The sequence below is a fragment of the Ahaetulla prasina genome, chromosome 6 (genome assembly GCF_028640845.1).
Source record: "Ahaetulla prasina isolate Xishuangbanna chromosome 6, ASM2864084v1, whole genome shotgun sequence".
Lineage (NCBI taxonomy): Eukaryota > Metazoa > Chordata > Lepidosauria > Squamata > Colubridae > Ahaetulla > Ahaetulla prasina.
This window is the reverse complement of record NC_080544.1, coordinates 65,414,615-65,430,771: the sequence shown is the minus strand read 5'-3', so window position 1 is coordinate 65,430,771 and position 16,157 is coordinate 65,414,615. Positions and strand designations below refer to the sequence as shown.

General features: G+C 37.4%; 1 protein-coding gene across 1 annotated transcript in view; it reads left to right on the top strand.

Moving 5' to 3' along the window:
* KIF1A (kinesin family member 1A) overlaps positions 1 to 16,157 on the top strand; it is a 109,367-nt gene that overhangs the window by 75,696 nt on the left and 17,514 nt on the right. The window contains exons 28-37 of the mRNA XM_058187548.1: positions 3,206 to 3,291; positions 3,902 to 4,040; positions 4,628 to 4,796; positions 5,324 to 5,414; positions 5,952 to 6,070; positions 6,798 to 6,853; positions 8,072 to 8,180; positions 9,426 to 9,492; positions 13,358 to 13,442; positions 14,370 to 14,475. Of these exons, the coding sequence (XP_058043531.1) occupies positions 3,206 to 3,291; positions 3,902 to 4,040; positions 4,628 to 4,796; positions 5,324 to 5,414; positions 5,952 to 6,070; positions 6,798 to 6,853; positions 8,072 to 8,180; positions 9,426 to 9,492; positions 13,358 to 13,442; positions 14,370 to 14,475 (1,027 nt within the window). The remainder of the gene's footprint in view (positions 1 to 3,205; positions 3,292 to 3,901; positions 4,041 to 4,627; positions 4,797 to 5,323; positions 5,415 to 5,951; positions 6,071 to 6,797; positions 6,854 to 8,071; positions 8,181 to 9,425; positions 9,493 to 13,357; positions 13,443 to 14,369; positions 14,476 to 16,157) is intronic.

Genomic DNA, 16,157 nt, shown 5'->3' with positions numbered 1-16,157 from the left:
GGACTTTTGATGACAAAGAATGAATGACAAGGCCTTGATATTTTGGTAAAAGTTATGAGATGAATAAAGAAAAGAAGAGTGTATTTGTTGTCTTACCAAGAGATAGTGATATTTTACTAAAATTGCTTGATCTTGTGATGGAGAAACTTACTTCTTTATTCTTTTTCTCCCTTTCCCCCATTTTTCTTTTTTCCTGAACTTTCTATATTTTATGTATACAATATATTTTGTAGTTTGTATTAGTTTTGACTTTTTCAACTGTAATATTAATAAAATTATTTTTAAAAAAAGTTGGGCAATATTTCATTTAATTCTGCCTGCTGGATGCAGGACATGAAGAAAAAAATAGGAATATCCTCTTTCTGCCAGACATCTGGTAATCTTCATGGGCAATTTTAACACTAATATGAATACAGGAAGTATATTGGGTGAAAAAATTACTTTCTTCTGCTCAGCTATGTTGTATGAAAGCGGGGGACGGGGACACCATCAACTTTCGACATCCAGACAGTCTTCTAAATGAGGCAGAGTAGAGTGCCCTACATTTTCCATAAAATATGGATTGCTCACATTAGTGTGCTATTTTGCTGGGCTGATAATAGATCCCCCCTTAATTATATTGATGCTGAGGGATTAACCTCCATTTCTTGTGAAAGAGGTCAGGCTTAGATTTAGGATTCCAGAGCTTAAACAATAACTATAGTGTTATCCCATGTCATCAGTTGACATTTGGGGAACTCCTCAATCATTTGGTTGACTCTTCAGCCACATACCTAATTTACTCTAGAAATACAAACACAACGAAGGTGCTGGATGAATGGCCCTCTCCCAAATGGCCTTTTTCTGATGGTTGATTGAAGGATTCTCCTTGGGTTGCTTGGCAGCTTCTGAAGATGGAACTCTAAAAATAACACCTAGAACTACAGGATGTAATGGGCTGTGAGAATGACCTTGAAGAGCAGGAGCCACAACCAAGACATTGGTCAGATAAAATAAACCTGAGTCCAGAGCAGAAATTTAATTAGAGATAAATGTCTCGGATTTGTGCCTCCCTAGTGTTCTTGCAGATAATGGGGAGGTGCTTTCAGATTTGTGGGCTCTATTATCATGACCCTATAACCATGATGGTGAACCTATGGCATGTGTGCCCGAAGTGACATGGGGAGCCATGTTGCTTGGCAGGCGTGGCATTGCCCATTCCTCTTTTGGGTTTCTGGTGTGCATGCAAGTGTGACAATCAGCTGGCCTTTTTGCATGCGGCAGTGCAGGATATTAGAAGAGCTGGTCTTCTGTTTTCCTGCATGAGCATGCGCGCCAGCCAGCTGATCATTGCGTGTGCATGCACGCCAGAAATCCGGAGGAGTAGCTGGCTGAAACCAGAAGTTCAGTAGCTGAAACTGGAAGTTCATTTTCGGGCGCGCTCATGCATCCTGGGCAGCTCCTCTTCTGGGTTGCGGCCCAGATGCGCGCGTGCACTCCCTTTTTGGCACTCAGTGCCAAAAGGTTCACCATCACTGCCCAATAATCAATTTAGCATTAGCATTCATAATTTTGGTTTCCTAGTCTGGCCTATCTCAAAGGGCTAATGAAGTGATGAATGACAAGGGACGAATAGGCCTATATAAAATTATATCATGTATAATTATATCATGTATAACACAGTGTTATACTTTTCCTCCCTTATTATGTCTGCATGATGCTGTTTAAGGTCACATGAATTTACGTGGAGGTATGGGTTTCAAGAACAAACTTTAGGCTGCTGTGATCTTTTTCCAAAGTAGTCTTCAGGTTACAACGGCAATTGGGTCCAAGGTTGCTATTGCTAAGAAATGTGATTAGAAAGGGTAATGACCCTTTCTAATCACATGACCACATCACTTAGCAACAATAATCCTGTCAGCCCCATTTAACACCATAACCGCAAGACATGTGGGTTGTTAAGTGGGAAGTAGTGGGAATCATGGGTAAGTAGCACAGGGGCGCCAGAGAGAGAATGGATAAGGTCCTGGGAGGCCCAAAGCAGGCTGTGCATGAGAGAGAGAAGGGTGAGGAAACACTTGGAAGGACCAGTACAGGTGTGGCATGAGCACAGGAAGTTGAAAGTGCGGTGCAAGTTCAGGAAGGTCGGGGGTGGATGGTCCAGCATGGTGCAGGCACAGGAAGGCTAGGGGGGACTTACCCAAAGTGACTTGCAACCTTTCCTGTCAGTTTCTCTATTGATTTCGCTTGTGGGAAACAGGCAGAGAAGGTGGCAAATGGCAGTCCCATTTAGGACAAAGATTAGTATTGCAAACTAGATTTCTGTGGACTATTCTGATGGTATTATGGTTGTCATGGAAAAAATGTGTGATAGAACTCCATGAAGAATGGGAATGGAATAGACCCCAACGTTAGTACTGTTACATATGCAATTTTTCAAATGGACAGGTCAATGTGTATATGAGGATAGTACAAGAACCTATTTTTATAATTTCATTTTATATGGTTTCTTTATTTCTCCTAATGATACTATGGTAGAGGCATTGTATTGTATGTTTTTTCACTTCGCTACATCTGTGTTCTAATTTAAATCCACATTATTCATATTCTTCTGCAGTTTAAGTTTCTCAGTTGATGGGAGTCATTTTATGAAAGCTCATCTTTGATATTACTATAGTTATTGAATTTACTCACATATTCCTTTTCCAGTATATCAGCTACAGATTTTAGATTTACCTTTTATAAACAGTTTAATGAAACATTTGTATTTTAAGTAACTTAATCAAACATTTATATTTTAAACCTATTATGGACAGATGCACAATTCCATGGTTCTTGAAGCCTAATAAGAATATTTGGATGATTCAAGATGCATCTTCCAATTCTGGAAGATGTCCACACATCTTTAAGTTGCCAAATTTGAAAAACACTGATTTAGATAATTAATTAATCAGAACCATTTTTAAAAATATTTGTTTCATCAAATACCAGTCAGTGTTTTTATCAATTCTTTGAATAAAAACCATGAACTGATCTTGCCTCCTTCTGAGGTATTTGAATATAAAATAAAATTGTTTAGGGAACTACTGTGGCTTCCAGCCTATTGCAAAATATAAACTGTGATTATTGCTCACTGCATGTAGACTCTAAGATGGGTGGCTATACAACTTAAATAAATAAACTTTTGTTTACTTACTATATTATCTTGCCATAATCCTGTTTCCAGCTGATGAAGAAGCACCAGATTATGGCTCAGGAGTGCGGCAGTCAGGAACGGCTAAAATTTCCTTTGATGATCAGCACTTTGAGAAGGTATGCTGTAAAAAACAGGACTATATGAGAATTATTTCAGTGGGGTTGATTTCATGAAGATACTTGTGTCATACCTAATCAGTTATTAATAGTTTTCTTATATAGATTTTAAACACACAGGACTTTTGAAAGATGGGCTATATCACAACCTAATACTCTTGCCAGATGTCTGGAATATGTACTTTTAAAACTTCCTCAGCAGCAGTTCTGTGTTTACATTTCTTTACATGCACTGAGATAAAAACCTAAACAGATTTTTCCAGTTTCTAAGTTAACTGAAAACAGACATTAACAACTTTCAGGTTCTAGATTTCATTGGTCTGGTGTTTGAACGGATGAGTTTATATTTCATTTTATGGATACTATTCAAAAGCATACAACATTTTTATTGACTCATGTTGACCACCATAAACTCCTTGAAGAAGAAAATAGGATATCAATAAAATGAATAATAAATGTAAATGCAACAGTCTTTGCATGTCCTTCTTTTCTTTTTTAGCCTCTGCCTGTTTTCGTTTTGAGCTTTGCCATATATTGTTGTGATGCAATTGTTTAAAAAGAAGAGAGAAATTTTATTGCCAGACAATAATATTGATGCTTTTCTTTGTAGTTCCAGTCTGAATCCTGTCCTGCAGTGGGAATGTCTCGCTCTGGAACATCACAAGAGGAGCTGCGCATAGTAGAAGGACAGGGACAAATTACTGATATAGGGCCATCGGCAGACGAAGTCAACAACAACACTTGTGCAGGTAAAAAACCTTCCTGTTTTGGGGTGGGGGAGCAAACTTGTACACAGCAATAAAATCACATTGGGCCTTCTTATAAGGAAAATGTAAAATGCTACATTGCTGGATATATTTGTATGGTGCTGATGCAGTCGAAAGACCAGTCTGAAAAGTGAAAAAGCTTTACATATTGCGCAAAATGTCAGTATTTTAAAATGTTAAACACACAATGGAAATGAATTAAATGGGAACACAGCTAAATTAAGATGAGGGAGAAAGTTTAAGCTTCCACAAAAGAGGCAATGTTCTATGTTTAGATTACTGCAAAGTGCTTTACATGAGACTGTCCATGAAGACTGATCAGAAACTTCAGCCACAGTTAGTTGCTTTCTGATGAGTGGTTTATAGACCATATTATCAGCTATACTGTATCGTTCTCTCAATTTCTGGTAAATGGCAAATTGATTGTTATAACTTTCTTTGATGAAATTTTTCCTCAAATATGGATAGATGATTTTCTTCTTTGTTGTACGTGTGAAACATAGATAGATAAAATCTGAAACTTTATATTTGAGAAGAAAGTGTTTACAATTGCTATTATGTTTTCTTAGCCACTCCAGAAGATATTCTCCTGGAGAGTTCCGAGAAATCCACAGTTGATGGACCTTTTGAGGCAGTTTTGGAGCACTTGAAATTGGGCAGCATTTTCACTTTCAGAGTTACTGTTCTACAGGCCTCCAGCATCTCAGCAGAATATGCGGACATCTTCTGCCAATTTAAGTGAGATATAATTACATTCCACCATTTGCTATTTATGCAGTTTAGATAAATTTAGAAGACTGCGATCATACTTTGTCATTGATCCATTCTTTTCACATGGAGAATGAATCAAAATGATTTTAACATTAAAAATTTGAGGGATGGAGGCTAGAGCATAAGTGCATTTAAAAGGTTCTTACTGAGAATAAATACAGGAATGAAGCTTAATAGACTGAAGATATCAATTACTCTCATGAGAGACTATGGAAATACAGAAGAACCCTACAAGATGAGAGGAAAAAGTATTATCTTCCTAATCTTTCCATGTATTGTCGTGCTTCTGATTTTTCAGTTTCTGAACTGAAAAATTCTAACAAAGGGTAGAGCACACCATATAGGAGGCCTGGTGATGACCAACAGACTGCAGTTGAACTTGGTTTACAATTTGAATGAACGAATGCAGACATTTGCATACACACCCCCTGTGTATGTATATGCTTTTGAAATGAATGTATTCAAGCATAGTAATAGAAGCTCTTTTTTCACAGCTTTATTCACCGCCATGATGAAGCCTTCTCTACTGAGCCCTTGAAGAACACTGGTCGAGGCCCACCTCTTGGCTTTTATCATGTTCAGAATGTTAGTGTAATTTTCTGCTTCATGTTGTTAATTTTGCATATTTTGCATTACTTCTCCTTTAAAATTGTGCTTTTAAAGAACGACAGGAAATTAAATCCAGCTTTCTGCTTACTGGCTAACACTGGTTTTAATGATTTCTATGTATATTACAGTACTAGAGGTTTATATTGCTAGTTTTAAGACAACAATATTTTGTTTCTAGATGACCAAGAAAGGGAAGAATTTAATTTATTTTGTACAATTATGTCCTTGACATAATTAGTGACATTTTATGCCTTGCTTTGTTGATTTCATTTCTGGAAAGACCGCTGATGAAGGAATAAAGGCCTAGATTGCCAGAAAATCAATGAAGATAATGAGATATATTAACATATATTAACATTGAAGTTTTAAGTTTTGCCCTTTTTTTTAGCTTCAGTGAATGAAAGTTTTAGATCTTCCAGCAAGTTTTACCCACCTTAATAATTTGGCCATTTTAAGTTGAATATCTTGTTATATAAAATAAGCATTTTTATCCTTTTCTTTTCTGTCTTACAGATTGCTGTTGAGGTCACTAAATCCTTTATTGAATACATTAAAAGCCAGCCAATTGTCTTTGAGGTGTTTGGCCATTATCAGCAGTATCCTTTCCCCCCTCTCTGCAAGGATGTACTCAGGTAAATTATCATTCATGATCTTTCACTACCTTTGGCTGATCTGCTTCTTTATAAGAAGTGGAACTTGCCTGACGAAGCACTGAGATGTTTGCCTGATTTTCAGCAACAGTTTAACTTTTGCAAAGCTGCTACAGTGCAGTCTGTGCCATTACAAAACAAATAAAACGTCCTAGTATGTTTGAGGAATCATATAAAGAGCACAACCAGTGGTGAAATCCTGCCGGTTCTGTCCAGCTCATGCAAATCGGTAATGGTGGCGGCGCGTGGTTCAGTGAATGGGTAGCGGCAGCAGCATGAGGCTCCGCCCATTACCTGGATGTTGTTACTTTCTGGTTTTAACCAGAAAGTAACCCATTTTTGAACTTCTGTGCATGCGCAGAGGGTAAAAAATCGGACTTTATGATGGCGCATGCGCACTTCCGAACCGGTAGGGAAGGGAAGGAAGGTTACCTGGACACAACACTACTGTATTACATTTAGGTAAATCAACCTGGCTAGTCAACTGAGCAACAGGATTACCAGATATAAACACTGAATCGTTGTTATTTCAAATTCTTACACAAATAAAAATTGTGATGCTGTATTACATTGTATGTTCAGTTTCCAGTATTTGACCAAGCAGAAATACTTTTTTGAAAATTTTTAAGATCTATCCAATAGGTCTGCCCTGATTGATTACAGTTCATTTTTATAGCATTCATTTTAATTACTTATGCCTTTTTTATAGCCCCCTAAGACCATCTCGCCGCCATTTTCCTCGTGTTATGCCATTATCAAAACCAGGTAAGAGAGAAAGGATTATTTGTTTTAACATGAGCATTAATAAAAATTTCAGAATTTTTATACATTTAGAACAAAAAATATTAGTGATTAATAACTGTTATTTGGAAAAACTATCCCAAATCTTTGTAAAAATTAGTATTGTGTTGAGTTCAGTTGATGGTGAATTGAAATAGCAGACATCTTGCCCAAATTTTCATAAGGAATAGATGTAGAAAAGAATTATCTGTGTGTCATCTCTGGTAGCTCTTTCCCAAACATACATCTAAATCAGCGGTCCCCAACCTTTGTTGCTTGGCAGCCTGGTGGACGGGGAGAGAGGAACCAAGCCATGTGAGTGGTGGGCTGGCACGTGCACATGCAGCTCAACTTCCACAAGCTGCAGGCCAGTGCACATGCGCATGCACACAGAGCTCAACTTGTGCAAATTGAGCTGCGTGCGTGCGTGCATGGATATTGACCCACTGCTCATGTAATTCAAGCTACGTGTGCGTGCTGGCCTGCCACTTGCGTGGTCTGGTTGCAAATAGGCCATGGCCCGGTAGTGGGCCACAGCCTGGGGGTTTGGGACCCCTGGTCTAAATGGTAAAACTTCAGTATAACCCAATTTTCAGCTTTTAACCAACTTCTTCTCCCTTGAATTGAACACTTGCCTGGTTGGAAAGATAGGATAGCAACTGAATAAATAAAAAAATGTCATTGGTGAGGGACACAGAACAATGAGGTTTCTCTTATTTAAACAGTTCCGATTTCTAGAGTATAGATGATCTCCTTGGGATATCTCAATGTTTGAAGAATAATTGGAATAATTTTTAGACAACCATTACAGAAAAGTTCCTCAAAATGCTTAATAACTGCTTATATAGTCACATCAAGTAAGAACCACAATATATGATGCTTATTCTGTTATTCTTATTCTGTTATTTTTGTTTGATGCTCTTAATGGCATTAGATGCAACATGTTATCCCTTTCTTTGTGTGCCTTGTATCTCTCATATGAATTTTTTTTATATCTGGTTCTTGTGAGAAATTGTGCATAGACTCACAGCTTCATCTGTCTTGCTTCTGTGCATTTATGCCCAAAGGCCTTCTAGTACCAGCCATTTATCTTTCAACATAGCTCTTTAGGCATGATGCAGAAACCCAGCTGCAGTATGAGATAATAGAGTTTCTCAACCTTTATACTTGACCAATTATTCCATTTTATTATAATTTTTGCAGTGCCTGCAACAAAATTGAGTGCCATGACAAGACCCAGTATTGGCCCATGTCAATGCAAGTATGATCTCATGGTCTTCTTTGAGATCTGTGAGCTGGAAGCTAATGGCGAGTAAGTTGCTTTATATACTTATGAGCAATTACATTTTGCTAACTAATTTACGATCCATGATTAACCAAGTGAATTACACAGCTGAAAATGTTCATTCTGTTTTAGTATATTTACTGGAAAAAATAATTGCCAAACTTTAAATGTAATACAAGTATTTATAGGACAGATTCAACTTTTTTGAAATCTGAATTGGATTGGTTCAATGCATCTGCTTAGGACTTTATATTGAGTCAGACCACTGATTCAATATTGTATATGGTGAGTTTCCAATATTGTTTCAGACAGGAATAAGTAAACACTTCCTATTGTACAAATGCAGATAATGACCGTATGAGACTCTGAATGGAAAAGATTCTTATCCTAACTCTAATTGTCCACAAAGCAAGTTAAGAGTGATGGTAAAGTCTAATGAGATTGAAAAATTTATGATACAGAACAAAGTATTATCATCAGAGGTAGTGAATTGACCTAGAATCGAGGAAGGGCAGGGCTCCTGTTATCATCCTAACAGAGATGCAAGAAGATACATTACTATACATGTTTAATCTCCAATTATAGTGCTATAAAAATGTTGGAAGTTGGAGCTCGAACTTTCCCTTTTCTACATGGCTATTAATGACCTGATGCAGAATTTTGTAGTATTTCATTCTGCTAAACTTCTTTTCTCAGAATTGGTTTCTATGGAAACAAACCACTTTTCTTTTATACATCTTGGAGCTATGAAGAGTTTTTTAAAAATTACATTGAATTTTCACAATGTGTACTTTTCAGTGTCTTAAGCATATCTGAACAATTCTTGTCACAAAGCAGAACACTGTGAAATATCTTATAACTTAATATCAAAGGGTTGAGCAGTGCAAAGCACGTATTTTTAAAATCATACAGAAAGAATTGTAACATGAAGTTGTAAAAATAAGGTCCAGTAAAGGTGAGCAAATTAATACTGATGAATTCTTGTTTACTCGGTGCAATATAAATGGAGATTAATAAAAACATACATTTTGTAAAGCTTTACTATAGTACAATTCTCATCATTCTAGGCCAGTGATTCTCAATCTTGGCTACTTCTATAATTCCCCACTCAATGCATACTAAAAGTTGCCAAGATTGAGAAACATTGCTCTAGCCAGCATGGATATGGATATCTGATTGGGGTGTAATGCTAGGGAACTCCAAAAATATCTTGAAAGCACAAGGTCAGAGAAGATGCTGTTTATTCAGTCTCAATAAAATGATGTTTTCTAGCTATATCCCAGCCGTTGTGGATCATCGTGGAGGAATGCCTTGCCATGGGACTTTCCTATTGCATCAGGTATTTCCTGTATTCTTCTTACCAATTCCTAACCCTAACCCTATTCTAAAGCATAAGGTAACAATAATACTGTATTTATTCTAGAAAATGAATTATTAGATACAATTTTTGGCGAATGGGCGTCTGAAGAATATGGGACTCGGAGCATTTAAAAACATTTTTGGTGTGTTTGCTGCTTCATTGAATAATCCTTCATATGTCCCACCCGAATGGGAAAACAGGATAGTGTTCACTATCATTTTGGATTCTGTTATCTATTATTTTGTTAAAAAAAATTGTTTTTATTAGGATCATAGAATAGAATAGAATAGAATATTTTTTATTGGCCAAGTGATTAGCAATCTACTTTTTTAAAAAAAAGAATATACTTATAAATATACATTCTGGAAATATAAAGGAACATATTTATTTCAAAAAAATTACATTTTTTCTTCAATACAAAGGGGCAAAGTTGCATTCAATTTTCAGGAGACACGCCTAATAATTTTTTCTTTATAAAATATCTGCTGACTTTTTCTTTCTTTAATTATATTGCAAAAGTCCATTATCCATTTATTAGGGGAACTCAGTCCCTTAAAATTACCCGTCAAAAGTGTTAGTTGTTATTTTACCAAAAAAAGTAAATCATTAAAAAAAAGAAATACAAATGTAAATTTTTATTAAGGATTTGATTTTCTTTTTTCTAGCTTTTTCTCTGGTAACCTTTTAGATATATATGAGATTATTTCAGTATTTCTAACAACTATGTTGCTTTATTCAATAATCTGCCCATTACTTATTTTCTCATAAAGTTACAAATTGAATGAAAAAGAATTATTTGTATCTCTTTTCTCTTCCTCTAAATATATAATACATTTTTCAAAACTTTTTTTTAAAAAAATAGTTCTAATGCTGTTGAGAATTCTTTGCTTTATTACATATTGGTTGTGAGCTGAGTTTGGTACAAGACAGCCAGTTTATAAATGTTCATAGTTATATATATTGGAGGGATTAATGTCCACTATATAATAAAATTTACAAAAGCTTATTGAGAAAACTTCCTTCTAATAATTCCTATTTGGAATTGGGCCGCATGAGTGGCTGGCTGGAGCATGTGCGCGTAGCTTATAGTAACCAAATGTCCCGCTTTTGGCGGGACAGTCCCGCTTTTTAGAAATTTGTCCCGCGTCCCGTGGCGTTCTAAAAAAGTCCCGATTGAGTGAGGGTGCATTTAAGGGTGCCTTGTCTTTAGGCTGGGAAAGAAAGGTCTTGACTGTGATCAAACGGAACTTCTCTCTTCGAGAGATCAAATCTTGTTAAAGCAAAGAGAAGAGAGGCAAAGCAAAACAGGGGAGGGCAAAAAGTTTCTTCAAGGACATTCTAGGAAACACCTGTTGTTTTATCTCTGCCCACCCAGTCATCTTCGAGCACCCACCCCTCCCACCCCATCGGCAGCCCGTATTCTCCGCTCAGTGTTAACTTCCTCTCTGGGAGCCGCGAGCCGAGTGGTCAGGCGTGGAAAGGAGCGCTCTGTCGCTGGGGCAATAGTCAGTCACGGCCAAGCGCGCTGTCTCCACCCTTTGCCCATTGGCTTCACCTTGGTTGCGCGGGTATTCCCTAGCGCTTGAACCTCTGGAAGTTGGTGCTGCAGCAAAATCCGGCAAGGTAGGCTTTGGAAGAAGAGCCACTGGGGTTCGTGCCAGCAAAAAAAAAAAAAAGGGTCTGGTTTGGATTTCCTCCCCTTGTGGCGGGTGATGTTTGTCATAAGTGCCCCGTTACACCGAATAGAAGAAAGCGGAGAAAAGAATGCCTGTTTTGCTTGCAAAATTCGGTTCCCTTTCTTTTCCTGACTGCGGGGGGAGTGGGGATGGGTGGGGGATAAGGGCGCCCATTAAATGCAAAATGTATTTCTGTACATGAAAAACCCTACCTTCACTACGGTAACTTGTAATGCCCCTTTTCCGCCCAAGTTTGAACTTAAAAGTAGAACTTGGCTCGGGAATTACTTGGTCAGTTTTGGAATGATTAAACAGCAGCCGCAGCAGCAGCAGCAGCACCACACTCGTTCCGGTTGCTGAGATGAAGTAAAGATGGAGTAATTAGGTTTGGATTTTTGTGGAAGGACTGGCGCAGTAAACTCCTGGTTTCATTCATTTTAAGCATTGGCTTTTTGCATCAATTCCAGTTTAGTAAATTTCGGAATTTTTCTAAATTTAGCAGATACGATAATCCCACAGACCTCCATTTTATACACTTTTGCCAAATACTCCATACGGCAGTATTTCCTCCTCGCCCCACACCTTTATGCTATCTGTATAAATTCATCCTAATGTTTCTACCACCCCTCCTTTAATATAGTGTATTGTAATTACTCCTGATAGTAACTGCAATACACCATATGAGATAGGTAGAATCACTGTATTGTAATTAATTGAAAATGCTGTGTAAGAGATTTGATATGATCTCTGAAGATATTTTGATGGAAGGTATTCAAGAAGGAGGATATGCAGCTCCTGAACATGCACAGATCACCTTTGCTTCACATCAAGGAAGGTCACTGCTTGTTTTTTTAATAGTCCTCCAGTTTAAAGTTGTGTGCCCATACACACTCAGTACTATGTAATATGATTAATTTAAATAGTATATTTTGGATGTTCAGTAGTAGTAAATAAATAGACAGGGAAATTGTATCTCATTGAGACCTTTGAGGCGAGGAGAGGCCAGGCACCCTAACCTTTGACGTGAGTGACATCAAGTTGGTCACACCCACCCAGTCACATGACCACCAAGCCACACCCACCAGACAAGCCACACCCACAGAACCGGTAGTAAAAAAATTAGAAAACCCCCCCCGCGCCGCCACCCCCCCCCCCGTCAATGGTGTCCCACTTTACCAATGTTAAAATCTGGTCACTATAGCTAGCTCAACTTGCGTGACTGGTGGGCCAGCTCGTGTGTGTTGGTGCACTGCTTGCATAAGTCAAGCTTATGCACGCCAGCCCGACGCTCATGCGCCCCAATTCCCCTCTCCCCACCCAGCCAGGCCACCAAGCTGCAAAGATTGGGGATCACTGTAATAATATATCCGAAATTAATTCTAAATGTAGCTTCAGTTCAAATAGCACTTTTTCTGTTTCAGTCCAGAAAATCTTTGAAATTTGCTTTCTAGTCTTTCTGTAGTCATGGGTGTGCTGCATGTGGTCTTTGAGATATTCTGAACTATAACTCCCAGGTGCTCCAATATCCACATATGCTAGGAGATGTAGTTTAGCAACATTTAGAAGACCACATTTTGCTCTTCTCTGTTTCATATTGTGTGTCCTGCAGTCTGCATATAAAGTTTTCAATAAGACATTCCTTTCTTTAAAAAAAACTTAACATACTATTTTTAAACTATATTTTTCAACAGAAATATTTTCTATAGTTTTATTCAACAGAAATATTAATATATATTTCCTCTGGCCCAACTGCGTACCCTGATTTATGGGAGTTGATGTACTTCCACTTAGGATAATACTTTGTGCGCACTATAGATTTAGACTCTTTGGATCTGGAGGTTGGCTATGAGATACCTTTTTCCACATCTGCTCCATCTGGAAGCCATAGCTGGCATAGCTTATGACATCTTCACATCAGTGGAATGGGCAGATAATTTTCAAGATGACATTATTTATTTTCTTTCTTTCTTTGTTTTGTTCTTAATATTTCTGTAGGCCACCCAGAGCTGCAGGTTATATGGCAGCCATATAAATGTCATAAATTAATAAAATTTATCATTAATGGTGGTTTATCTGGTTGCTTCTGGAGGGCGGAATATTTACTTAGCTTTTTTAACACAGTTCTTATAACTGCTAACTTTATTACTTTTTCATATGATGGATGTCAGGGTATCCAAAGGAGGATTACAGTCACCTTGGTGCATGAGACAGGGAGCCACATCCGCTGGAAGGAAGTGAGGGAGCTGGTTGTGGGTAAGTAAAATATTTGTTCTATATCCCAATCAATGTTGAAGCTATACAATACATATGAACTAAGCAGTCTCAAACTGCAGAACAGCATCACTGATTTTAAGAAAAGATTATGGATATAGATGCTATGTAAAAAGTATCAAAATAGAGCTTTCAGATGACATTAGAGCATTTTTCCTTACTTTTTGTAACAAGTTGTTCATTTTGGTAAACAGAGCCTGGATTTGGATGTTTTACAGTGTATCTCCTGTGTAGCTTCCAAGAGTCTCTTGGATCAGACTAGAATAGAAGTATTTTGGAATAGAACTATGTTTAATGAATAAGCAAATCTCCTTTGATACAGTTTGAATTTTGAAGGTTAGACTGGAACTTTGTATAGAAAACTGGATGATGCATTTGTTTATGTGGACAGCGTTTGAGAGATTGTCAAATTATAGTGATGTGATTGGTTCACAGCCTTTTTCTTCTAAGAGGAGCATAACTCATAATGGTAAAAAATATGAAAATATCCCAACAGTGTGATTTCTTTTCAGTTCTCATCATGATAAGCAATGATGAGTTTAAGACCTAGAGAATAATCTCACTTTATAGATATACTATATTGGGCAGCCTGCAAGCTACAGGTCTTGTGTGACTCTTTAAAATTCTGCTTATGGTTAGGACATATGGCAAGCTGGAGACTTTATAAAATATGACTACAATGGAAATATGACACATATGGATGAATCTTCCAACACTCTGCCTTCTGCCTCCCATAATGTTGAAATGGAGAGCGGAGAGAAAGCTGCATATGCATCACTCCAGATCTTCCCTTCATATTTTGGAAAAGACTTACCCGATTATGATTTAGATGTCTAGAAATATACTTACTCTAATTGTTCTGCAGCAGTATAGAGAAGATAAAATGTATGCTCTATCCTCTATTTGTAGGTCGAATCCGGAACACTCCAGAAGGAGATGAGTCCCTCATTGATCCCAATATCCTCTCTTTGAACATCCTGTCTTCAGGATACATCCGGCCCTCTCAGGATGATCGGTAGGTCTCTCAGAATACTCAGCTAATCTGGATCAGTCATGATACTTCTATATACGTCTGGTACTGTATATGCCCAGTTGCGTGAAAAGCTTTTTCCCTGAAAGACCCAACTCTTTACACAATAGGTCAAAGTTCTGACAAAGTTGGCAAAAAAGAAAACCACAAAATTGCACACAGAAAGGGCTAGTGACTTTTCTCCAGTATTTTTTGGAAAACATGGATAACAGTTTAAGAGACTAGTGCAACATAGGAAGTTGCCTAGTATCAGTTAAATCATTTATTTGTCTAGTCTGATATTATTTCCTCTGGCAGAAAGTTTCATGCGTCTGTGGCTGAGGTCCATCTTGCCCAGAACATGTCCATGTGTCCCTTTTATTCACTTAAAAATATTGTTTTAAGAAATATTATTTAATAATAAATGGAAATACTAGAAAGAACCTAGGACCTCCCAAATAGTTAGCAGTTACATGACCTTGGAGGACTGGCATCTCTCCATGTGCAGAATATGTTTAAATTTGCTCCTGGACTGTGGCTCAGTTGCTTTAGCAGTTTGCAAACATTTATTCGCCATATATTGTAAATACTACTTTTAGTATTTACAATTTATCTCACAGCCTAGCAGAAGAAAGCTGATAATATTTTCATGTACTATGAAAGGGAAGCACTGACACATGCATCTTTCTACAAGGGCTCAGTCATTCTCCAATGGAACAATGGGTGGGATTTAACACCGCAGTTTGAATGGAACAACCCTTCTCCAAAATTTCAAAAATGGCTACAGGGATGCATTACAGATTCTTCCTATTTTGCAAAACGTATTTTTAAAAAAGATACTGAGAAGATTAGAGGTTGGAATGTGAAGCCCTTTCTTACTTCCTTGGGTCTGGGTATTGCATTATTATGAGAGGTTAGTGGTAAAAGATAACACAGTGTCATTAACAAATGGATGATTTATTATTCTTAAGATGAAAGACATGGATGAGTGAGTAATAGATTCTGTTAGGAAAACAAAAGACAGGAGACAATGTGATATCTCCTTCATTCATCTTTTTCTGAAGATTAGTTTCTCTTTCAGTACCTTCTACAGTTGAGACCAAGTTATTATGATCAAATAATCCTGAGTTTATTCCTCAACATTGATCTCAATTCAGATGTTTAAACATATATGATTTTTTACAACCCTCTGAAAGAATATATGGGTGAGTTGGGAAATGATGGTGAGTCAAGAGCAGCATAAATAAATTTCAACAAAATAAGGTGTAAGTATATCATGGAAAAGAGCAAAGCTGATGAGGGAATGTGAAAAGGAAAAAGAGGTTGGTTAAACTAATTCTAATCCAGGTTTTTCCAATCTGATGTCCAGGTATGTTAGAACTATGATTTCTAAGCAGCCTGGGCAGAGTTTGGAAGATGATTGTTCAAGGACAGGGAATAGGCAACCTTTGGGGACTATTAGACATAATTTAAATGGTTAAGGCACATCAGTTGCAAAGTATCTCTTCCCTGAGACTAGTCAGCTTTCTTTCTTCTCCTTTGTTTATGGAGAAGATCCTTTCTATTATTCCAGTTTTTTTTGTTCCTTTTTTTCTGGGTAAATGATCACATCCCAACAAACACTGTGCTGCACCCATCCTCCATGATGGTTTTCCCCAAATGCCAATAAAATATATGTGAATGGAGTT